General features: G+C 32.1%; 1 protein-coding gene across 1 annotated transcript; it reads right to left on the bottom strand.

The window, feature by feature from the left end:
• Nucleotides 1–211: 211 nt before the first annotated feature.
• On the bottom strand, nucleotides 212–11,713 carry LOC110033997 (eukaryotic translation initiation factor 4B1-like). Its single transcript, XM_020738206.1, is given in 4 exon segments — nucleotides 212–701; nucleotides 1,021–1,446; nucleotides 10,255–10,997; nucleotides 11,000–11,713. Coding segments are annotated over 4 exon segments (1,623 nt in total). The 5' UTR covers nucleotides 11,429–11,713; the 3' UTR covers nucleotides 212–676.
• Nucleotides 11,714–26,719: the final 15,006 nt, after the last annotated feature.

The following is a 26,719-nucleotide window of genomic DNA, read 5'->3' as shown; positions in this document are numbered from 1 at the left end:
TATAATTCAACCCCAGCTCATAACCAACTTTGATGGCATTCAATTTTATTTCGAGCTGAGGCAAATCTGGTTTACATGATAGCTCAAACTATTCAACACTAGATTTCAATTTTAATTTCAAATAAAAAATAAAAACAGTCTCAAATTACAACTTGAGCTATCCTACCCAACAAACATATACACAACATTTCAATCCGATCAGTAACTGGCTAAATCCTATCCAAGTTCAGCTTAATTTATTTTTTATCTGAACACAAGTTGGATCGGGAGTCGGCGATTTTAAAGATTTGTGCCGAACAATAAAAGAGAGACAAATGCAGGAATTGATTCATATTATCGAATCAAAAAAGTTCATTTGCTATAGGATGAGCGATTAGATTGCAACAAGATGATTACGAAGAAAGACCGTATATATCTTTTATAGTACATTTAGACCGGTCAGTTGGACAGCCCATGCATTGCCTTGAAATGGAAAATTTCAAATCATACACCACATCAAGGCCGCAATTAATTACGAGATTAAAAAAAAAGGAAAAGAAAAATCAAATTTTGCTAGCAATGGCATCTACTGACTGTTCCAGCTCAAAATGGAAGAACAAAAACTAAAAAAAAAAAATTTAAAATGATATGATATTTTTGGGTATTAGAAGAAAGAAATATTTCGACCTTAGTTCTTTCACCATCCTCCCCGAGATATTGACCTGACAAAAAGATGAGCAACGTCAAGAACTGAATATGTATATATAATTACCCTTTTTTATAGTTACGTTCAAAATTGTATCTACTTTCAGAGGGAATAAAACAAGTCCAATTAGATTTACATAAATGTGATCTACTTGTTTTCCAACAGGGAAAAATTGCAGCAAAATAGAAATGGAATGCTGAAATAGTCATACAAACATTAGTTGACTAATTGAATTCTAAGTAATTGCGTTCTGACAAGCAGACGAATGAGAAATGGTGGGATAGTTTTGCTAAAGCAGTTAAAAACAAATAGAAGGCAAAATTATACATGCATACCTGTTAGTATATCCACTGGAAAGAAAATTGGAATCCCTGAATCGTTGAAATCCTCGTTGCCCGTCCATCTGCCTGCTCCAGAAATCAACCCTCCCACGTGATCGAGGTCTGTCCAATAACTCCATGTTCCTTGAATCATCTGAAATACCAGACTGAGAAGGTGACCTATCTGCAGAGAAAGGGATCCTACCTGATCCAGAACCAGGCCTGAAATCAATGGCACCCCTTTGACCAAATCGAACTTTGTCATCCAACTCGCTAATCAGGCAGTAGAGCTCCTTCTCCCTTTGGCTTATCTGCCCGCACAAAGTGTTTATTTCTTCAGTAGAACTTAGTGCAGAGTCAAGATCAACTTTTCTCTTAGCAAGTTCCTTCTTTAAAAGATCAATCTCTTCCTTAAGAACCTTTTCTTCATCTGTTTCAGGCCTGAAACGCACAGAAATGGACTGAGGCATAAGTTGGCAATGCCAAGAAGGAATTCAAGTAAACAAATCAGACTCAAAAGAGGAGTATAAATAACAGGAAAAAAAAAGCTATGTTGTGAATGAGATAATACATCAAACAATACTAAGTATCGGAAATACAAAAAAATTTCAAATTTTAAACATAGAGAAGGATGCCTCAGCAATTTGTTGTTAGAAGAATGCCTAACTATTATGCGGAAGGGTTATGAATAGGGAATACAATAAACTAAAAAGAGAATAAGGGAATTAGGAACTGCAAGTTACAAAGATTTACAGTCTGGCAAATATTTGTCATCCACAAAAGAGGAATGAGTATCCGAGCAGCTAAGCAAGAAGCCACAAATGTTGCAAAAAATTATATACTCACTAGGCCTTTCCAAAACCCTAGTAAGAACACTCCTAACAAAAAAAAGAGAAAAATTGAATCTTTCTAAACAAATCAAAGAGAAGATGACATGAGCCAATAAATAAAGATAGTTAAATTGAGGCCTGAAAAATAATTAATGTACCATATCAAATGATTGAATAAAATTAATCCACTAAATCAATTACATCAGCAGGAGCAAATGCTCAAAATAACAAAAATCCAACAATAAAAACAAATGACCAAGCCCAAATCTAGATTTATTTCAAAGTAAAATTTATTTATTTATTTGCATTTTAATTTTCTATCTTCGAACAATATTTTGGCTAAGCCTTAATATATTTTACATGATGAGTCCTATTCATAGCATTTCAAACCACTTCAGGTGTTTAATGGTCAAAAAAACCTTCTCTCCAAAATTTCCCCCTTGTTTGACATGAGGGTATTCCAAGTCCCTTATAATGCCTATAAATATGGGCTAATATGTATTATATCTTTTAGTTTTGAATCAGAAATTAGCAAAGAATCAAAATTCTCCTTGCTTAGCTTATGGTGGCTTCAAGAGTTTGTTTTTTTTTTGTTTTTTTTGGGGTTAAAAATAAGGTTAATTAACCTTTCCAATCTTAGGTTTATTACTTCTCAATAAACAAATCTTCTAAACCTTCCTTATATTATCATCTGCATCCTAAGCATCCTCTATGACCAACATCATCCTACACCATATAGCCACTCCATACCTCTTCCTATAGCTCTCAGCCAATTCAAGTGGCAATGCCAAATAATCTTACTCCGTACAACTCGATATTCCTTAAACTCCACATTGTATTAAACCCTCTAACTCAGCAAGTTTACATCTTAAGTTAACAATCCACCAACATTTAAAAATTATGCAGTTGAGTTTTGAGACATTTTTTTATCCATGTGGCAAGGTTGAGCCTCAAGATGTTTTAAGTGTAAGACTCAGAATAAATAAATAATGCGAAGCAGTATTTTATTAAGTTCAAAGTAAGAAGTAACATGTTATAATTTAGACGTCATATTATAAAGAAAACGTTATACAAATATCAAAGTTAGACATAATAACAAAATAATTTAAAATAAGTTCGATGCAATTCTTCTCTATCACAATTCTAAAATAATATTTCTAAATTCAAAAGTAACCATCATTTTTATCACTTAATAAGCCTTGATTACAATCATCAATACAACAATTTACTTTCTCCATTCCCTTATCCACCATTGCATTTATGTTCTCTTATTTCTTCTCTTCATAAATCTCAATCACCTTCCTTTTATTTAACCAATATTAATCTTAAAGAATATTTATTTTTAAAACAATAACTAATAGTAACAACTTCAATTACATCTTCAGTTTAGTATTATCTGAAAAAGCACGGAATATTTGTTTCTATGTGCACCTCATCAGAATTGAGGTGAGATAGACGTCTCATTATATGAAGCGCAAAACTCATTGTGGATTAAAAATAAAAAGCATTAAGATAGGCTTTTATATTGCACAATTTTAAAACATACTACATCCATTCATTTCCATCCATTAACCCAACTTAAAACCCATTCCTAAATTGATCTTCTAAATAAGCTAAAACCAGCCTAAACTAAACTAGTATTAGCATTCCTTCCACTAAACCCCTCATCTTTACACCATAAAATTCAAGATCGCGTCTTTAGATATAAAACTAAAGAAGCATAGCCATTTCTAGTCATTTATCTCATCTAAAGGCCACCCAACGTAATCAATAACCCACTATGAAAGTTCCTGAAATGGATAACTTCATACCCTTCTATAATTTCAGCTCAAAAAATCCCTAGTTCAACAGTATTTCCATTTTGCAGAAAATAAACCCACTCATAAATTTCTTTTACTTTTCCTCTCAATCATTGTTTTCCCTCCCTCAGAAATCTACAAATGTCCCCTTCGAGAGAGTTTATTTTGTAGAAATTACACAGAAGTGAAGTTTATCATTTGAGTGATTTTCTTTGTTTTCACCATAATATTGGAGTGTTAAATATTTCTTTAGTGTCCCTTTTTCTTGCAATAATTGGATTATAGATGGCCTTGAAAGAGCTTTTTGCCCTTTCATGGAAAAATCAGTGAATATAATGGTCATCATAGCAGATGTTTAAGAATAACGTTATCCACAAATACCATAAACCTTTCTTCTTAAACTCTTCTGAGTGAGAAGAATTCATTTAAAGGTGGTAAATTCTCTCAGATTAAAATTCTAACAGGAATTTGATCAAAATCATTACTAAGTTCTACAAGAAACTCAAAAACCCTTTCTTTTTAGAACCATGGCTTTCTTGCAACACTTCATCTTGAAATTTTAATAATAATCTAGTTCTAGCTAAAAAGCCATTATTGTATTAAAACTTTCAATGGCAAAAAATTCCTTTGTTTGGTTATTTAGATTTTACTTTAGAGTTCAAAAATGAAAGTGTAATTTATGACTTCTAAGTACGGTTGTTTGACTGAATTGTAAACATCTCGCACAAATATGAATATATATAGCCCAATAATTTCAGTAATCATAGTGTTTCATAATCATGTCATAATCATGAAATTTGTTTCGTCCCAAAGTGCAAATTTGAGTCTTTCGACTCTATAAGAGAATCCATAAGAAGAAAATTTTCTTTCCTTGAGTAAAGTTTTCACAAATTGAGACCACTTCATGTGGTTTCTACCATTCAATTGATACGAGGCAAGCAGCTCATTGAGCTCCTTTTTCCATATAATTTTCACCATTTATAATGGTCTTTTTGAAAGAAAATAACAAAATCAAACATAATGAAGATAAAATCGAAAGATAAGAGCAAAAGATGAAAAATAAAATCATAATCTTACTCTGATATTATATAGAAAAGAAGTGGCTAGAAAAATTTAGATTGCTCATCCTTTCAATAGATATTTATACACAAAATTATATATAAAAATAATAAACAATTACAATAACAAACAAAAAAAATCCCCTAATTCGCTTGTCGTTTGATATATTTATAAATTGTTGATTGATGCTACAAAGGCGATTCAAGGGCTCTTTCTTTTGTGTTTCTGTACATGAATCAATGGTAGAGGCACTTCCTTGTAGGCAATGAATCTGTGGCAACTACTGCCGATAAGAGGAGATTTACTCAATATAAAAAAGAATTACAGAAAATTATGGAGATGTGAAAAATTATAAAAAAATTGACAAGAGAACAGACACACTCTTATGTCTGGAGAATGGAGAGCGGTTTATGATTAATTCTTTGGTTAGTTCACCATCAGACGCTCCATTTTTAGAATCAATAGATGAATCAAAATATTCATAAATTGTGGGGAAGCTTTGAACTCCTAGATGCACAAATAAAAAATATTAAACAAAAGAATGTGCTTCAAGTGATTACATATAATCACAAAAGCTATTTTCTTCTAAGTCAATAATTTATAATATTTCCTATTTAATGTATATACAATTCCTTTTTGTTTGAATTAAAGAAAGTCAACAAACTTTATGTTTGTGTAAGTCAAACACATATGAAAGCAATAAAACTATGTATTGAACATTATGTGCAACCCATTAATTTGATTTGATGTTAGTGGATATTAGAAAGTTAATTTAAGTGAAAAGTACTATAAAGAAAACTTTAAGGTTAACTAGCTATCAATACAATCATAAATTTATTCTTAACATGATGAAAAAATATACTACTGGTGTGAAATTTGTAAGACCATCGAGGACGCCATCAACATTGCATTTGAAGAAGATAAAAAGAAGTGGAGCAAATTTTTATATCATCGACAATAGATAGATCAAATTGGATATTATCTTAATCCATTTTTTTTTACAAGAATAAGTTATTCTTTCAACTTATGTTAAGGAAGACAGAGGTAGACCTAAAGGCTTGGGCATATTGTGTAAAAAATGATCTTAATATATTAAAATTAAATGAAAATATGACACCCATTAGGATGCAATGGAGAAAAAGGAATCATGTGGCCAAACCCACTTAAGTGGGATAAAGGCTTGTTATTGTTGTTGTTGTAGTTGTTATAACAAGTTTAAGATACAATAAAAAATGCACATTTGGTAATGGATTAAGAACGTTTTATTTATAATCATGCTAGTGGTCAATTGTAACTAAATACACCATCCATAATAGAGATAAGAAATCTTCTGGTGCGATTAACTAAAATTCTTATATAATTTTGAGTATCTAATTAGTTAAATTTATTCTTTAACATGATACTATAATTATGATACAACAGATTGGTGGGAGATATGTGGTGCATAAGCCCCAACTTCGTAAAAATTAATCGCCGGGATCTTAAGGTACATTTGCGGTGATGTTGAGTGTGAGAAAAAACTATGACTTCGAGAAAATTAATGATTTATAAATTTTAAACATATTAAATAACTCATATATTTAATGCATTTATTTTGATTTTTTTTATAGATCCGTAAGAAAAAGAAAACCTAGTTACATAAGAAGTTAAACTATTTAGCTTTTATCAAATACAATCAAGCATTAAAGAGAATATTAATTTGAGTGATACTATCGATCCAGTTAACTTGGAACCCATCGATGAAAGTTATGAGTGGTTAATTGAAGCAGTATGCTATTAAACAACAATTTGGTGATGAAAATCTCATAGAGATATATTGAAAATGGTTCGAAAGAAGTTGATAAAAAGTGATCTGTAAGATTTAGTAAGTCAAAATAAAAAAGGGGGTTCATCCACAATGAGAGCGAATTATCTCAACAAAAATCCACTCATATGCTAAAAAGTGAGTTGAAATTGATTCACAAGATAATGACAATAAAGAATGCAAAGAAATTAAAGATGAAAAAAAATTTCTACTTGAAAAAGTAATAGATGATGTGAATAAAAAGAAAATGATGGCCACTTAATTCTTTTAGCTTGTTTTAAAAAAAATTGGGACATTATTTATTTATTTTTTGCTTTAAAATTTAGCCTTTGTTAGTACTATAAGAGTTCTTTAACAATTTCAAGCTTTTAATTATCACATCAAACTGCTAGAGATTATTAGAATATTCAATTTGCAAGCTCACCATCAAAGTTTGACTTTAAATTGACTAAATAAACAACATTTATTTCAATTTTATATCAAGCTCTAAGTCATCTAATAAATACTCATTATTATATAATTATTAATAAATGTACAATATGTTTATATTTTTATATGAATTATGTGCTATGTAGTTAATAAAATAATCTCTTTGATTTGTGCTTTGAAATTTGAAGAAAAAATAAAACCTTGCTATGATAAAAAATATACCTAACAAAAGAATATATAATATCAATCCCTTCTTAAAAGTTGTAATTTTAACCAAGATGATCAAGCTCCTATTTCCACCAAACAACTGAGATTAAAAACAATGACAAACTAAATTGCTATCATCATCATTCATCATTAGCAGTAGCGAAACTAGGATTTCAAGTGAGAAAAGGTAAGAGGACCTATCATGTCTATAATATAAACAGTTGTTGGAAAATTTGAGGGCAAACTTTCATATTATACATAATTATATAGAGCTTTATAGTTCAATCTATGATGGACAAGAACTATCCCCATCCCTTCCCTAACTCCAACAATGTTCATTAGCCTTATCCCTACTATTTCACGCCAACTAATTAAAACTTCTTTTGATTCATTTTACTACATGCTAATCTCCAATTTGCACAAGTTATTTGGTCATTCTATGTCACAAAAATATTCACCGTATTGGATCTTTCTAACATAAAATAAACCAAACTACCTTATTTTGATGTTATTTTTAAAACCCATAATTAAAAGTCTCTCCTACCAGTTCATAAAATAGTACATCAATTTGATCACCTAATATATAAATATCTTTTTTTAAAGGACTTGTACCAAAATAATTCAATAATTTGGCATTCTAATAGACTTTATAATTTCAATAAATGAAATCACATTTTTATATTCCAATATATCACAATATTCTTCAAATCTCAGCATTTATCTTATCTAAACCTAAATTTTTTTCTTAGAATCTTCTGCAAAGCTAATTAAACTGTGCATTTTTTAATCTATAATATACAACATTACCCTGCTAAATATGCTTTTCCATTAAAATTCTTCTTTAATCATTATTCAAATCATAATATGTCCATCTTTCTTTCATGACTTTATCTAAGATCATATTATCCATAGAATTAATACACATAACCTAGTCAATATGTCTACAACCTTTTCTCTTGCATACTCTCCATCCTTCTACCTAATCGAACATAACAATTATCAATGCCTATAGCTATAACTTTCTATATAACCCCTCTTGTAAAGCTTCTAGCTTCTTTATAGAGCATGCAAGGATTTCCTCATTCTTGTAAATATAAAAGTTTAAAAGCTAGGTAAAGCTGATTCATCTCTTGAGTTAAAAATTCATATTGTATATTCAAGTCTCCTTTAATTAGAGTAAGATGAATAATTTAATTTTTCCTATCGTCCCTACATAAATACGTCAGAAGCACTTTGCTAAAAAAATGCAGGGGAATATAAAAAAACATAAGGCGATTATCAAATATAATAGACGAAAATGCAAAGAAAGTTGGGCCAAAAAAATTAACTCAGCTATTGATATTAAAAGAAGCAAAGAGTAAGAGTATAAAGAGGTATTATGGATTCAAATATTGCAAGTTCTTTAAATTTGAGTTATTTCATGCCCTTTTTCAAATCATCCATTCTATTGGGAATAAACTTGAAGGCTCAGAAAAAATACACCCAAACCCACCACAATCACAATTTCTGGATCTATGTTTTAACCATATCTTGGTAGCATGGAAGAAGAGAAAAGGTAAAGTAGATATGATATGCTTCCATAAATGAAAAATATAGGGTATAAACAGTACTGCTTTGCATTGAATCAATGGCTTCTTGTCTATTCCCTATTTCTTCTCATAGCTGCTTAATCACCCTACTTGCAGTATATTGTTCATCCTTGCTCTAGCAAGAAACATTGAAGTGTGAGCTAGTGGCTGTATAGGTCAGGATAAAATAACTTTTCAAAATTTGCTGACATTCCCACAACCTCACACATTGATAAAGTTGCTTTCTAATCCTCATTTCGGTATTGCATGCCTCAAGGAAAAATCTTGTTTAAGCATTTCTTAAAAATACATTATCCTTAATGTTTTTTTTTTACATTGTCACCCACACCACTTCTTATGTACAATATATTTCTAGACGTCCGTCTAACTTCAATCAAATCTTCCAAATGCTAGTCAAATTTTTTATTTTGTAACTATCATAAATTTTATGAAAGAAATAGATTTTCACTCTCTTTTGGGAAAAAAAAACAAAGTAAGTAAATAAATATTCTTCTCATTTCATCAGCAAAAATTTTACAATTACCAAATTATTTCTACAATGAAAAAAAAATATAGCTTCTCCCATAACATTTCTATATTCTATGCCCATCATGAACACTCTCATAGCTCACATCCTATTTCTAATATAAACTCAAATTGATAAAAGAGTGTGCCCTAGAATAAAAGCTACCTTACATTCATCAAGGTTAGTAACATACAACAAATACAAAAGAGCATAATGGAGCACAAATAAAAAAGTTTTATTCCAAGGAGGATCAACAGGAAATGTTCCATATTAAAGCCATTCTGGCATAACATGGAATGTATAAATAATGCTTTTAAAACATCATTATATGTAAAGACAATAAATTATTAGGTATGGATAGCAGACACAAAAGCTATATTTGTTGTCTAAAAGAATTAAAAATAGTAATAATATCTTAGGTGTATGAAAATATATACATACATACTTTTCGCTCACTCACTGACATACATGCATACTTTGTGCTTATATTCAAATTTATATTCATAAGCCTTCATGCATGCATGCATATAAATTTTGACATAAAGTCAGGCTAGCTTGATCCGATCAGATCCAAGGTAACGAAATTGAAGTTTGACACAAGCAAGGTTTTACTCATTAATAACTTGTTTTCTTTGATTCAAACAAACAGAGCTAAATACCTATTTAAATTTCCAGCAATATTAAAGCTAAAATAATAGCTCCATAATGAAAAAGACGAAACACACGCATAGTTCCAAGAAAAACAACACGCATATAGTAACCTAGAAAGCCAAAGCACGGGTCCGTTCGCAACATATAATGATATAAAGCCAAATTCCTATTGGGCCAAAATAAAAAAACCCAAAAGAAGACCACGCAAAATGCAAGAAGCACCTTCCCAAGAAGAATAAAATTTAAATATGCTATAGGACCGCAAATGGATGAGAAAAAGTATGAGCAATTAGGAAAATTAGAGCCAAATATTCAGAAAACAACAGCGGTGCTAAAATGATTAGATGTGATTGATAAACAATAAAAAAATGTAGACCTTTCAATCCCGCGATGCTCAAGCTCCATGTCAATCTTCCTCCAATCCATGCCCTTCTCTTCCAAAATAAGCTCCCGAGGCTTTGCATCACCAAAGGGGTTCACCCTAGGCCGAGGCTTTGGAGCTACACCTTCCACGGACACCTGTGAAACCGGGCTCGCAGCTCCACTTGAATGCACACTGGATGGTCTGCTGGACTGAGAGCTTGCAGTCCTCACAAATTTCTTCATCTCAATCTCTGTCTCAATTTTTCTCCAATCCAAACCCCTCTCAGACAAAACCTCTTCCCTCGGCCTAGCAGCACCAAACGGACTCGGTCTTGAAGGAGTTGGTTCAGGCATTGATACAGAATTCTTCTTCGGAGGATCAAGGACGAGTCTCGGCCTTCCTCGCGCCCCATTGCTCGAAAGAGATCCCCTGCTTTCTCTAAACCATCGATCAGAATCCGGACCGGACATGAGAGTATCTCTGAATCCAGATCCCAAGCCAGAGTACCTGTTATGAGGAGGAGGAGGAGGAGCCGATTTCTTTCCAAAAGACCAGTTATCAATCTCATCCGCCTTCGAGGAGTCCCCGCTCCTAAAAAAGCCGTAGCGCTCTTGCCGAACAGAATCCACAGTCGGAGCAAATTTCTTGGACGAAGCCCAGTTATCAACCTCGTCGGCCCTCGATGGCAGATCGAAATCAGAGGGTCTGAGGGGACCCCTCCTCGATTCATCGTCCTTACCGAAATCGGGTCCCCGAAATCGGGTCGCCGGCGAGGAGGAGCGGCTGCTCCACTTCCATAACCGTAGTTGCGGAAGCTGTCACCAAGGCGAGTGCTCTCAAGCTCCCCGGCGGAGCGCTCACGGGGACGAGTGGGAAGGCAGAGCATCTCATCGGGAGTAAGGCCCTTCGGTTCGAAAACTGGTTCTCTGCGAGCACCGCCGGGACCGACGAATGTTCCGGTGGTGAACACCGAAAGAGTAAGCGTGACACCTTTCTTCTTCTTGGGCTTAGTGGCAGCCTCCTTGAGACTAGGGAAGCTATGGGATGGCTCGCCATCGTGGAGAGTGGGATGGCCGGAAGAGAACACCGAGGCCGATGTTGCTACTTCTGCACGCTCGCGCTCCTCGGCCTCGGCGCGCTCCGCTTCAAGTGCCCACGCGCCGACTCCCGTCCAGACCTTGGACATTCTCCGTTCTTCCTCGAATGGAATCTGATGAGGCGAGGCAGACGAGAGGCTTTCTAGGTATAGGCTTGTTCAGTGAACGGGAAAAGGGGGAGTGGGCAGGGGAAGCAGTTGTTGCCAGAAAAGCAACAGAGAATTCAGCAACGGAGTGTACATGCAAACTACAAATTTAAATTTAATGGGGGGAGTTACCATAAACAATCTGCCCTTTATTCAGTTAATATAAATATTTTTATGATTTGAGTAAATGGGGCCAAGTGGTTGGGTAATATATTGGAAAAAGTTGAAATAGGTTGCAATTAAAATATATAGTTGGCTATCATGTAAGATTGGGATGGTTCTTTTATTCCCCTTATTAAAAATGTGTGGATCAATTATCACTCTTTTGTTGAATTATGAAACTTGGATTATATTTTTTAACTACACACTAAGATCTAAATGGTTTCTAATTATTACATACTATAGTAACCCCCCCATCTTATATTTAACATTATTAGGAAGTTATCATTTTCTAAATGATATGATAAATTTTTATGATATAATTTTTTATTTTATTTATTCATTGTTATTTGATGGAGTGAAACTTGAAACGGTAGAGAGACTAATATTTTAGTTTTATAAGAAAATTTAGCACATATTTACTCAAAAGAAAAATTACAAAAGGAGAGAAGCAAATTCATGGGAGGTGCCATTTGAAATGATTTCGCTCATGTATTATAGATGATAAATAATCATATTACTTTTATTTAGGGGAGGCAGTTGTTCAATGTAGTTTCTATGAATCATATAGAATTGATCACATTGTGGAAGTCAAAGGACAACATAGGTATTCAAGTTCTCTTCAAGAGAAACTTGCAATGTGTTTGGTTGTTCTTCTTCAAAGAGTGATATTAAAAGACCAAGATGTCCAATATTATCGTGGAGTGGATAGGGGCTTTGAATCTCAGTAATTACGTGAATAAAAAATGCTGGCAAAAATGTTATTGGGAGTTGGCATTGATCTAGTTACTCAAAATCTACATATAATAGTGGTGTGTAACAACTATAGAGGTGATGATGCACATTAATGATTTGTGTCCACCTTATAGATATTGGCATTTGACGTGAGTTATCACACACAAGAACATGTAGTCACCAAAGTAATGAAGTGAAGAATAAAAGTATTATCCAACATGAACTAACTTGACAAGCAATAAAATTTAATTAGTGAATTATTATCTAAATAGTCGGATCAAAGTGATGCAATAATCAAACCTAAAGCTAAGAAAAGGCTACAATAACTAAAATAAGCGTTCACATGAAGCAAGATTAGGGCAAGAGAGCTCTAAGTATTAATTTTTACATATTATGGGTAGACTACATGATAATCAAGACAAATAATACGTCTGATTTACTGGTATTGTGAACTATTCAAAATTGGTTGCTACTTTACTATTGTATTCCTAGAGTTTCTTCCTTCTCTTGCACATCATGCCTAGCTGTCAATAATATAGGTAACATAAGAAATGTTGTTGAAGCTCTTAGGATCTCAAAAATAATCACACAAACTTTTCATAGTTATCTCTAACCCAATGTCCATTCATCAGGGTAGTTTGGCTCACGATGAGTCTTCCTCGAGCTCTCGATTTTACAGATGCCTCTTATGCTAGACATAAACATAATTGATGATTCATTATCAAATAAGTAAAAAATTAAAAACCTAAAAAAACAAAACATTAAATATATATTATTGACATCTGTTAGTAAATATCAAACATATAAATGAAAATTAGTTTGTCTAAGAGAAAAATAATATAAATAAAAATCTTTTAAACATGTTTACAACACTTAGTACAAAGAGAATGAAATAAAAAAACTCAACAAAAAAACACTTGGCTTATTCTATACAATCCTTCTCCTTACATATCTCTCCTGTTAAAGTCAACCAATGGCTACCCCAAAACTTCTTTATCGAGAAAATCCCAGGAAATCTGTTGTAATAGTTTCCTTAGGGCTTGCCAAAATTTTCTTAGTTTGTTAGAAATAATTTCTTAAATATGGTTGGATTAAATGTCTTAGAAAAAGATAATAAATTTGATGGAATTTAGAGTTTTCAGTAATGCAGTACCTTAATGTAGAAGCTTATGCCAAGCATCAAGACTCCTAGCTCTTTATTTAATGTTGTTGAACTGGGCAACCTGGTGTCAAGCTCTCTTTTTTTGGGTTTGAAAATTGGCAAGTAGGCACCTCAAACTAGCACTTTTGTGTTGTGCTCTCTATTTGGGTGTCAAGCACTTTGAAAAAATTTAGGGTTGTCAGCAGCTTAGACACTACTTCTAGTGCATGAATACTTGCTCTTTATTTGATTCCTTCTTATATATCACCTAGGCATCTAGGTTGGGTGCCTAGTTTTCCTTCAAGTTCTTGAGTACCTTTCTGCTGTCCTTCATGGCAAATTCACTCCCAAACCACCGAATCCATTGAACAAAAAAATTGATCTATTTTTCCATTTTTAAATTCTTTGGTGCTCACAATGTTTGAATTTGAATCACTAGTGTAACAAAAATTATAAATAATGTGTGAGTAATCATGAATTGATAGATATAATGCATGTAAAATAGGCATGTATTTTATGGTTATCAAACTCCTCCTTGAAAAAGTCCTAAACTACAATTTACTAACTGTTAATTAACTAATTAACAAGCTCAATTTATTGACCACCCAAAGTATAACTTCATTAATATTTTGTTACTAAATTCTAAGGAAAGATGTGTTGTTGTAGATCTGGTTGCTCTCTAAAAATTTTTCTTCCATACATTCTTGTCGTGCTACCCACAATGTTAGCTCCAAGCTCCTTTTCAAAGTGATAGCTCCATGTTTAAGGTTTAAGGTGTTATAGTTTAAGTGAAAAGTTTTTTTGTTTTTCAATTTTTAGGGGGGGGGGTTAAAGTTGATTAAAGCCACACCAGTTAGGATCTCACAGTTCTCTCGTTTCATTACTACTATTTGCTTTTGAATTTACTTAGTCTAAATAAGTTGTTAAACTTATTTAAACTGGGGAGATCTCGTTAGCAATTATAGCTTACCTCATCCTAGGGACTTCCGTAAATTCAAAAGGATGTATTATGTTTTTTGTTGTTTTTTAAAACATTTAAGTTTAATTTTGAAAAGGTTTGTCTTAATTTTGAAAATTTTTGTTTTGGTTTTTGAAAAGTGTTTTAACAGAGCATGCATAATGCATTAAAGTAGTAAGAAATTGCAGAGATAAAATGACAATAAATAAACTATAAATGCATACCTGTCAAAACTATAAATGCATATCATCTTCTCGTTGCTCCCGCTGAAATTTTAGCATTCATAATCATGTGTATATTACAAAATGAAGCTAAGTGAAACTACTAAGTAGCACTGAAGCTTTAATGGTTTAAGTTCAAAAGAGATCAACTTGGTGGGTGCTTAAAGGGTTTAAGGATGATTTTCTTGAACAATGCATAATAGTTCAATTGCTCTTCAAAATATCCAAAAGATTGTAAAATTAATCAGGGCATAGACCTTAAAAACTCATAAGAATCCTTTAGACTATTTTGAGTTCATTTCAACTTATTATGTTGTTGAATAGATCACCCCGAGGTTCATTAGGTTTAAGTTGTGCTTAGTGTCATGTCTCAATTAACCCATGAGAAAAGGGTAAGAAAACTTGAGCTTGTAGTGTTTGAGGAGAGTTAATTATAGTTTGTCTTTCAACTAATCCTCAAGTATTTTTAAATTAAACTTAGTTCACCACAAAGCACAAAAGAAACTAAGGGTGAATATGCAATTTAAGGAAAGTCATGTTAAGAAGTTTTAGTTAAGAGATTAACCTATGACTCAACCATTGGTTTTGGATTCTAGATTAATGGATTATTGACTTCCTAACCTATATCCCAAACATTTAAATTATTCAAATGAATTTCATCTTCCAATGTTCAACAAATTGAATAATTATATTTATACCATTATTTTCTAAAAGTGGAGGTTAATTGGTTTCTACCTCTTACCCTAATATTTTAATCACCTTAGAACATTGCATAGGAACAAATCTTACCCTTTAAACCCTTAGCTCATCCTAAGTTTTAATTAGAGGGTGAAAGTTGGAAATTAAAATTTTGCCCCTAAGGCTCCCATCTTTATAAATCTTTTAAATCAATTCATATGGGCATGGAGATTTGCTGACCTATCCCTCATAGGTTAATTGAAATATAAGAGATGAAATAATATTTTTTGAATATTTATTTTAATTTATATGTATATTTTTCCCCAAAAAAAGGAATTCCCAAGGTTAATTTATTTAGTCATTCAAAGTAAAGTTTCTATCATTAGAAAAGTTATTGAAGGTTCAACTAGGTTAGAGGACCACTTGGACCAAATTTTATGAATTTTTGAATTATTTTTTAATTTTTATAATTATTTTTTTATTTTTATGGTTATTTAAGTAGAAAATACATTTTATTTTGAAAAATCAATTGCATATTTTTCATTGCTCTCCCTAACTTCAAGGAACTCACAGAAATTTATTTCATATTTTTTTATATTTATTTTATTTTTTATAATTATTTTAGTGAAAAATTAGGAAAATACATTTTAGGCATTTAAAAATACATAAATTTATTTATAAAATAAGGAAAAAATAATCTAATTGGCCCCAAGTGGTTAGGGAATAACTAGAGACATTTGGAGTATTTTTCTTGTATTTTTGTGATTTTTTGAATTTTTAAATTATTTTTAAATTGAAAAATAGCCCAAAAAAGAACTTTTTATTTTAATGTCAATTTTATTTTTCTTGGATGTCCCTGATCACATGGAACACTTCAAACAACTTTTCAAATTTTTTTAAGGTACATTTTAATTATTATAATTATTTTAGTGTCAAAATCTCATTTTTCTTGAAAATAAACTTTAGTTGTTAAATCAATTTAAAATGGTTTGAAATTTTTAAAGAGGCTTAATATGTTCAACATCTTCAATGAGGATGATTTTTATGATTTTTTTATTTGATTTTTCCTCGCTTTAATGACTTAAATTAAGAAGTTATAATTTAAAGACATTCAATCTTAGGTTTAATTTTTCTTATGTCACTCTAACCACAGTGAACTTACCAAAACATACCTTATTATTTTTTATGCTTAATTTAATTTATATAATTATTTTAAGCAAAAGAGGTGACTTAACCTTGGAAATGAGGGGTTTGCCAACTTAGGGGTGCTCTACGAATATGGAAAAATCATGGAACACTCATAATCACAAAGAGAATAAACCATCAAAATTTCACACTATGGTGATTAATATTTAAATATCTATGATTTAAATAAATTTAAGAGTATTTACATAATTTAAAAATAAATTTAAATTAAATAATTTTTCTTTTTGGTCCACATTATTCTTCTCTATCCATTGAGCATAGAGGTTATTTTATTTTATTTTTATGATTTTTCTACTCCAAGTTATGAATTTTTAAAGTTTTTTGAATTAAATAAATCATTAAATGACTAATATTTTACTTATCCAACTCAGTGCCACGCAATCCTATGACGGCTCCAAAGCTTCACACGTCGCGCTCCCATTTGAAGCTGCCTTCTGCATCAGCGCTGACTCAGATCGACTTTATGTTATGTCTCCTTGTCTGACTCCTCCTCCGCCGTTGATGGATACACATGCAAATGAACGACGTCTGTTCATCGTCCCCAAGTGTTCTAACCCGAGAACCACCTATTTTCCAAACCTAGGATCTCGCTCGATACTCAACCAAATCACATGGGGTTTGTTCCTATAGCTTCATTAAATCGAGACGAACACATCCGTATGGTTAAATGCATATGAAAAATAAGTTCACTTCATAATTGGTGAAACCAAGAATGATTTTAAGGTTACTGAGTTATACCTTTGCCCAAGAGGTGAGGCCTCAATTGGGTTGGTTGCAGATGTTCGTTGTGACCTCACAAAGCTACTCCAAGCACCAATTTGAGCTAATGTTGAGTACAGGTAAGAGTTTGATCAGGAGGTGATATGGGTTTGGTCTAATAGTGAGTTAAAGTACTAAAAATGAAGGGGCTTCGATGAGGAACTTTTTCGTTTTGTATGGGGAAGCTTTTGGGATGATTAATTGAGAGTTTTATGGATTTTGGTGGAGTGACAGAAAAGGCTCTGAATTTCAAGCTTGAAATTAAGGTTAGACAATGGGTGAAGTGGCTGAAATTTGATTGGGATGAACTTAAAAAGGTCAGGGAAAGCTTTTAGAGAAATTTGGAAGGATCTCTCTTAGCAACTGATAACACTCTCCATTTAGCTTTGAGAGGGGTGGTTTAAATAGAGGAGGAATTAGGGCTTAATTGGCCAAGCCAGGGGAGTAGAGAAGGTTGCTTAGGTGGAGGGCTGAGCGACATAATTAGCCAATGAGAGTGGACCCCATTGAATGGGTGCAATTCAAGCTTGGTCCATGGAGGGACTTCTCGGTTTCCAGATAACTAGGATGGCCAGCCAGATCAGAGAAGATTAAGTTTGGTTAATTTTAATGGTTTGGGTTAATTTGGATTTTAGGCTCCAAAGTAGGGTTCGGGCCAAAAAATTGAACTTGGTCATGGTTTAAAATTTTTTTGAAGGGTCCAATTGATCCAAAGGGATGTCATGAAGAATTTAGGAAGTGAAATTTGGAGAATTGAATTGATTGAAGGTTTCAATTTAATGAAATTTTGACTTAGGGTTAATTTTGGGGAATTTGGTTTGTGCTTGGATTTAGGTGAGGCTAGGGTCTGGATCTAGACCAATTGAGGGTTTAAATTGATCTAGGGGAATGTTATGAAAAATTTAGAATTCAAAATTGAGAGGATTGAATTGTTTATGGGTCTTAAATCGATGAAATTTGGAGGTATGGTAAAATTGGGGATTTTGGCCCAAAATTGAAATTAAGGTTTGGAGGTTGGTCTAATTAGGATCCAAATTTGTGTATATTAGGATTGAACAAGTTGATAAATCATTTGATTTTGAAATTGGGTGAAATTGAAATGAATTTTGTGGACGTTGGGATGATTTTTTGGGAATTTGGGCATTTAGGGGTCAAATTTGGATTTTGGTCAAACTTGGTCAATTTGGTCAAATTGGGCTTATTGGATGATTAGGCTTGATTTAGAGAAGGTTTGAAATGATTTGGGAGGTTTTGAGAATTTTTTGGTCATGGGGACTATTTTGGAATTTTAGGGAAATTGTGGTTGAAAGGTTAAACATGGGTATATAGATGGGATTGAATTTCATTGAAGATTTCAATCATAAGGTGACCTTATTTGAGCCATGAGACCATGAGGAAGGTTATTTTTATACCCTTCATGTGTGGGTCTTAGTAACCCTAGCCAAGGGCTGAGCTTGGGGACCACCCACATGAGTTTCTGAAAGAGCAAAGGGGAATTAGGTTCAATGGATGTAGTTTCAAGGTTTTAAGACAAGTGGAAAAATGTGATGTGCTTGCGTTTGTGAGAGACTAAACCCTAACCACCTAGGGTTACCTTAAGTTCAACAGTCTTATGGGGACTCATCCTTGAATCCTCACTTGTTAGTCTCAACCTTTCAAGTGTTGGAGGTTCATGACCATTCATGTGGATTCCAAAGAGCGTAAGGAAGTGGTTTGAATTTCTATGTAGTTGGGTTCCATCTCTAGTCTTTTAAGATAGTGATACACCTAAAATATATAGTTTTTATGTACACTTTTTTATACCTATTTTTGAGATATTGCGCTTTATTGGAAGTTATTTGTGTGTTTTTCTTTTATGTACAATAAAATGGATGAAAAATGATGAAAGGAGTGAAAATAATAAAATTTGGAGCAAAAATGAAGAAGGTGTACAAAAGAACTGTGACACTTATGCACGCAGAACTGGCGCTTACGTGGCAGTAAAACAGAGAAGACCATGCTAAAGCGACTAGTACCTCACGCTTAAGCACCATAAGGAGTTATTTTGCGATTCAATGAATTTGGATGAATTTTTAAAGAGGTATTTGAAGAAACACTTGGTGAAAACATGAGGAAATAGTTAATGGACACAAAAATACATTCAATTGGCTTTTGAAAGGAGACAACCCTTGGAAGATTCATTGAATGTGGACACATTTTGAAGAGACCAAGACACCTTTTGGAAAATTATCAAAGAAAACTTGGATTGAAGAGGAGCTCATCATCATCATCGCCAACCCTCCTTCCTGTCGCCCACATACGCCGTCGACACCCATAGCCACATACACCCCCCCCCCCTTTTCTTTTTTCTTTTGAGTTGTAGTTTGTATTGTAAGTGAAGGAAGAGATTCAAAGGAACTTCAAGATTTTGGTGGAGAGGATTTGAGCTAAGTTTTTGTCGTTGTGATTACATTTGGTTTTAATTTAGACTTCTTATTTGTTTGCATGATTTTTATTTTCTAACATAAGTGCGGTTGTATTTTCTCCATGAATTATGAGTAGTTTTCTTTATCTTTTTTCTTTAAAATGATAAGTGATTAAGTATTGGATGGAAGTTGTGAGAAGTATTAATCTTTATTGTTGGAATAAGTTGTGATGATTTTAAACCTTGTACTTCATTACTTCTTGATTTGGCCAATTAAGATATTAATATCTATTGTGAGAACATGTAAGCTCCAAGATGGTATTGTCTTAGTTATTGTCTTAGTCAACAAGTAGAAAGAATCACATGAGATTTTATGGATGAGAATATAATTTATATGATTAGATGCAAATAAATAGGAAAATAAACTTTAAAGGGTGTAGAATTAGAAGACTTTTGAGTGACAAGCTAAAGCCCCCAATTTGGTTTATAGTTTTAGATTTTGATACAAGATGTTAGCCCTCAGGTGGAGGGAGAAGAGGAAACTCTAGAGTGAGAGCTAGTATCTTCCCTACCTAACCCGTCTTCAAGACTATTCAAACTTTAAATTAGTCAATGTTTTTTACAACATCTCTTGTAAAGGTAAAGAATATTATTGTTCCTATTTAACACAACACAATTTGAATACTTCCACAACAGAATTCCTATACTTATTACTGATTCATGGTAAGGAAAATAATATTTTATTTATATTGCCTTTGTCTTGCAAATATCTAGTTAAATTTAGTTATTTATTTACTTTACTTTCAATTATAAAAAAAATTACAAAAAGAATCAAATTTTTATTCCAATTATAACATTTAAAGTTTAAGTAAGATTTTTTTGCTAAGTAGAATTTGTTATCTAATTTTTTTTATTTTAATTGCATATTGTATATTGTCCCTGTGGGTTCGATATTAGAGGCTTAATAAAAAAGTCCTATATTACTTGATAATGATATGTATACTTGTGTAGTATTCGTATTTAAATATAATAATTGTATTCTTATACGCTTCAAACTGAAGTTTTTGCTTAGTTGTTGCTAGTGATCACGTTTTTGGCGTCGTTGCAAATTAAGAATTATAAGTAAGGAAAAAATTAAGAATATTACCGCATACATCATATTGACATATAAAACCACGACACCAAGTTTTTAGCGTCATTGCCGGAAACAAAATATTAAAATTCTGAAGAAATTTTTAGAAACCAAATTTTTATTTTTATAAAGTCTTATTTAAACTTTTAGATTTATTATAGGAATATTGTAATGTTCTTTTTATATAAAGTTCTTATTTGTGTGATTTTATTTTATGTGTTTCGTAGTATTGTGTGTGTAGTTCAGGTTCTATAGGACTAGTGCCCTACAATTCTGAATTAGGGAAAACTATTAAAAAAATAAAAAAACCTCAAAATTACTAAAAAAAAGAAAAAAATTCAAGAAATGGCAAACCAAAATAATCAAAATGCTGAAATTAATCAAGAGTTTAGACCTTTAAGAAATTATGCAAACCCTATGGTTGATGAACTTCATTGTAGTATTCAAAAACCTGCTGTAGTGGCTAATTCATTTAAACTTAAACCCGCTATTAGCCAAATGGTATCAAATAATCAGTTTGGGGGAGCACTAATTGAAGATCCAAATTTACATCTTGCCAATTTTTTAGAATTGTGCGCTACATTTAATTATGATGGTGTATCAGATGATGTTATCAGACTTAGACTTTGACTTTTTTCTTTCTCACTGAGGGATAAGGCTAAGATATGGTTACATTCGTTAGTATCTGGATCTATCAGAACTTGGGGTGATTTAGTGCAGAAATTCCTTCCCAAATATTTTCCACCATAAAAAACTGTGAAGTTTAGAAATTATATTACATTTTTTTGTCAGTTTGAAGGGGAATCTATTTATGAAGCATGTGAACAATTTAAGGAAATACTAAGAAAGTTTCCACACCATGTTATACCAGCTTGGCTAATAATTCAAACCTTTTACAATGTATTAGCTAGATCTCTTAGATCAATTATCGATGTCTCTGCTGGTGGTTCATTGATGTCAAAACCAGTTCATGACGCTTATGTTTTAATTGAAGAGATGACTACTAATAATTTTTAATGGCCGTCTCAGAGGGTAAATCCTAAGAAAGTAACAAATATTCATGAATCTGATGCTTTTATAATGTTAGCAAATCAAGTTGTTGTAATTTCAAGGAAGTTAGACCAATTTGGAATGAATTTTTCTCAACCAATTGCAATGATTGAAGAGAATTCATTAGGAAAAATGGTAGAGTCTCAAGCATCATTAGAAACTTTGAATGTCATAAACAATAAGAAGAATAACCCATATTCAAACTATTATAACCCATGTTGGAAGAACCATCCTAACTTTAACTGGAACAGTACTTCAGGTGGTAATAATCAATAATGGGGGAACAACCAAGTAAACCCATTTAGAAATTGAAACAACCAAGGGAATAGTAATTATAGACCTACTTTTCCTCCAAGTTTTAACAATAATCCATAATTCAAGGAGAAAAAATTGTCTATAGAAGAAGTGGTGTTACAAATGAGAAATCAGTTACAAAGTTAAGGAGCTACAATTAGAAATATTGAGAATTAATTGAGACAAATATCAAATTCATTAAGTAATATATCCCAAGGAACACTTCATAGTAATACTCAAATAACCAAAATAAAGAGCAAATAATTGCCGTTAAACTTAGAAGCGGAAAAGAGTTGGAAGGTAGAGTTCAAAAAGAGATTGAAGTAGAGAAAAAATAAATTGAAGAGCCTAAAAGGACGCTCCGAAAGGTTTTCAGAGACCTATTTATCCCCTTAAAATTGACTTGGAAAAACCTCCACCTCCACTTCCTCAGAGAAATTGTCAACAAAAGTTGGATAAATAATTTTCAAAATTTATGGAAATCTTTAAAAAGCTTACAATTAATATTCCATTTGCTGAAGTCTTAGAACAAATACCAAGCTATGTGAAGTTTTTGAAGGATATTCTTAACAAGAAAAGGAAGTTCAAAGATGACGAGACTGTTGCATTTAGTGAGGAGTGCAATGCTATATATAAAAAAATATGTCCATGACATATTGTGTTATACTTTTTTTTTAAAAAAGACATGTCCTCATATCATGGAAATGCTTAAAGATCCTGGTAGCTTCATAATTCCTTGTGCAATAGGAGACATATTTTATGGGAAAGCATTATGTGATTTAGGTGCAAGCATTAACCTTATGTCATTATCAATATTTAATAGAATGAGATTAGGAGAAATATCCCATACCACTATAACTCTGCAGTTAGAAGATCGTTCAATAACAATCCTAAAGGAGTTATAGAAGATGTCTTAGTGAAAGTGGATCAATTTATCTTTCCTGTTAATTTTATTGTGTTGGATATGGAGGAAGATAAGGAGATACCTATCATTTTGGGGAGACATTTCCTAGCTACAAGAAAAGCAATGATAGATGTGCAGAAAGGGGAATTAACTATGCATGTCATTGATCAAAAAATTGCATTTAATATTTTCAAATCAATGAAACACCCTGCAAAAGGTAAAGGTGATGAATGTTATAGAATGGATGTGATAAGATATCTGAGTGAATGTCATTTTAAAATAACTTATGAAGAGAAATATGAAATGAATGAGTTGGAACACGAGCAAAAAGAGGAATTAGATCAATTTGAAGATTTTTATAAGGAAGATTTGAATTATGTTTGAGAAAGTTTTGAAGTTTTGGACACGATAGAAAAAGTCCATCGATTGAAAAACCTCTTGAACTTGAGTTGAAGTTACTTCCTGAACATTTAAAATATGTCTTTTTAGATTATGAAAACTTTGAAGAATTATAAGAAAGTCTTTGGATGGACAATTACTGATATTAAAGGAATCAGTCCTTCAATTTGTATGCATATAATTTATATGGAAAATAAGTGCAAACCCAGGGTTGATCCTCAAAGAAGATTAAATTGTGTTATGAAAGAAGTTGTTATGAAAGAAATGTTAAAGTGGTTAGATGTTGAAATTATCTACCCTATTTCAGATAGTGCATGAGTTAGTCTGATTCACTGCATTTCTAAGAAAGGAGTGACTGTGACTATGAATGAACATAATTAGTTAATACCAATAAGACAAGTCACACAGTGGAGAATATGCATTGATTATATAAAATTAAATCTCATCACTTGGAAAGATCATTTTCCACTACTCTTTCCAGATCAAATGTTGGATAAACTAGCTGGGTATAAATACTTTTATTTTTTGTATGGATATACTGGTTATCACCAAATACAAATAACTCCTGAAAATCAAGAGAAAACAACTTTTACCAGTGTTTATGGTACATTTGCTTTTAGAAGAATGCCCTTTGGTTTATGTAATGTCCCGGCTACATTTCAAAGATGCATGATGGCTATTTTCTGTGATTTAATTGAAAAAGAAATTGAAGATTTTATGGATGATTTTTCAGTGTTTGACTTCATTTGAATCATGTTTGGAATATTTATCAAAAGTTCTTAAGCGCTGTGAAGAAATGAATTTAGTCCTTAACTGGGAAAAATGTCAATTTATGGTAGTAGGAAGAATTATTTTAGGATAACATATATTAGAAAATGGTATGGAAGTAGACCCTGCAAAAATTTAAGTAATTGCTAATTTACCCTACCCAACAAGTGTGAGGGACATTAGGAGTTTCTTAGAACATGCTGGATTCTATAGGCAATATATTAAAGACTTTTCAAAAATTCTAAGCCTCTATGTCATTTGCTTAAAAAATATGTATTTTTTATTTTGATAAGGAGCGCCTAGAAGGTTATGAGCTATTAAAAGAAAAATTAGTCACTGCACCAATTATCGTTGTGCACCAATTATTATTTCACCAGATTGAGAAAAATATTTTGAAATAATGTGTGATGCAAGTGATTATACTATTGGAGCTGTTTTAAGAAAAAAAACATGATAAGATTTTCAAAGTAATCTACTGTGCTAGTAGAACTCTTAATGAAACTCAAAATAATTATACCACAGCTGAGAAAGAGTTATTAGCAGCAATATTTTTTTTTGATAAATTCAGATCATACTTAATTGGAACTAAGTGTGTTGTGCATATTGATCATTCTGCTATTAATTATTTAATGAAAAAGAAGGATGCAAAACCAAGACTGTTAAGATGGATTCTTCTTTTGCAAGAATTTGACTTTGAGATAGTAGATAGGAAGAGAGATATTTCCAGATGAAAAATTATTTAGTATTAATGAGTGGCATGTTCCATGGTATGTCGACATTATGAACTTTGTTGTTAGTGATATTATACTCTATAGAATGACATACTAGCAAAAGAGGAAATTTTTATCTGAAGCTACGACTTATTTTTGGGATGACCCATTTTTATGTAAATAAGGAAAGGATCTAATTATTTGAAGATATGTGCCTTTAGAAGAAATTTATGAAATTATCCAAAAATGTCATAATTTTGATTTTAGGGGACATTTTGGTGTTGATAAAACAACATAAAAAAATTTACAATCTGGATTTTATTGCCCTACAATCTTTAAAGATGTTAATGCTTATGTCAAACTTGTGATCAATGTCAATGAGTAGGCAATATTTTTAGGAGAAATGAGATGCCCCTAAATTAAGGTTTGGAAGTTAAAATATTTGATGTTTGAGGATTAGATTTCATGAGACCATTTATACTATCTTTCAAAAATTTATATATATATCGATAGTAGTAGACTATGTATCCAAATGGATAGAAGTTGTTACTTTACCTCGATGTGATGCTCAAAGTGTTACAAAGTTTTTAAGAATGACCATATTTTGTAGATTTGAGATGTCGAAAGTGATCATAACTGACGGGGGAAGTCATTTTAGTAATGCAATGATGGAGAAACTAATAAAGAAATATCATATCAACCATCGAATTGCTACTGCTTATGATCCTCAAACAAGTGGTTTGACTGAATTATCCATTTGTGAAATTAAAAGAATATTGGACAAATCTGTGAATCCAACAAAAAAAGATTGGTCAGTCAAACTTAACTGTGCTTTGTGGGCTTGTAGGACTGCACATAGAACTCCTATAGGAATGTCCCCACACATGCTAATATTTGGGAAAAGTTGTCATTTACCAGTTGAACTAGGGCATAAAGCATACTGGGCTATAAAAGAATTTAATTACAATTTAAAGGATTTTTGTGAGAAAAGATTATTGCAATTAAATGAACTTGGAGAGATAAGGAATGAATCTTATGAGAGTGCTAAGATTTATAAAGAAAAGATGAAGATGTGCAAGCAAGGTTAAGATTATTTCCAGGTGAACTTAAGTCCAATGGATGTGCCCGTTTGTTGTGATAAAAGTTTATCCCTATGGAGCTATGGATATTAAAGATCCTCAAACTTAGAAAATATTTCAAGTGAATGATCACAAAGAGAAACCCTACTTTTTAGGGATCAACTTAAATTAAATGATCTTATGTTGTTGGGTAAACCAGAATAAGCACTGGTTGCATCGAGTTGACGATGTTAAACCGAGCGTTTTGTGGGAGGCAAGTGATACACCTAAAATATATAGTATTTTTAGACACATTTTATACCTATTTTTGAGATATTGCACTTTAATGGAAGGTATTTTTGTGTTTTTCTTGCAGATACAAGTAAAAAGGGAAAATGCTTAAAAGAGTGAAAAAGGATCAAATTTGGAGCAAAAAGGTGAAAAATTGTGCAAAAGAGTTTTGGCACCTAAGCACCAGATCCGACGCTTACGTGCCGGTTAAACAGGGAAGACCGCACTTAAGCACCGAGACCCCGCGCTTAAGCGCTGGTGGCAATTAATATATGAGTAAAACCAGTTTTTACGAATTTCAAAGAGCTTTTTGAGGCACCCATTGGCTTAATAGGTGGTTGTAACCACCATAGACAAAAATTATCAT

This window comes from Phalaenopsis equestris, unplaced genomic scaffold (assembly GCF_001263595.1).
Source record: "Phalaenopsis equestris unplaced genomic scaffold, ASM126359v1 Scaffold001319, whole genome shotgun sequence".
NCBI classification, from domain to species: Eukaryota; Viridiplantae; Streptophyta; class Magnoliopsida; order Asparagales; family Orchidaceae; genus Phalaenopsis; species Phalaenopsis equestris.
The sequence above is the reverse complement of the archived record's forward strand: the minus strand, read 5'-3'. Positions and strand labels throughout refer to the sequence as shown.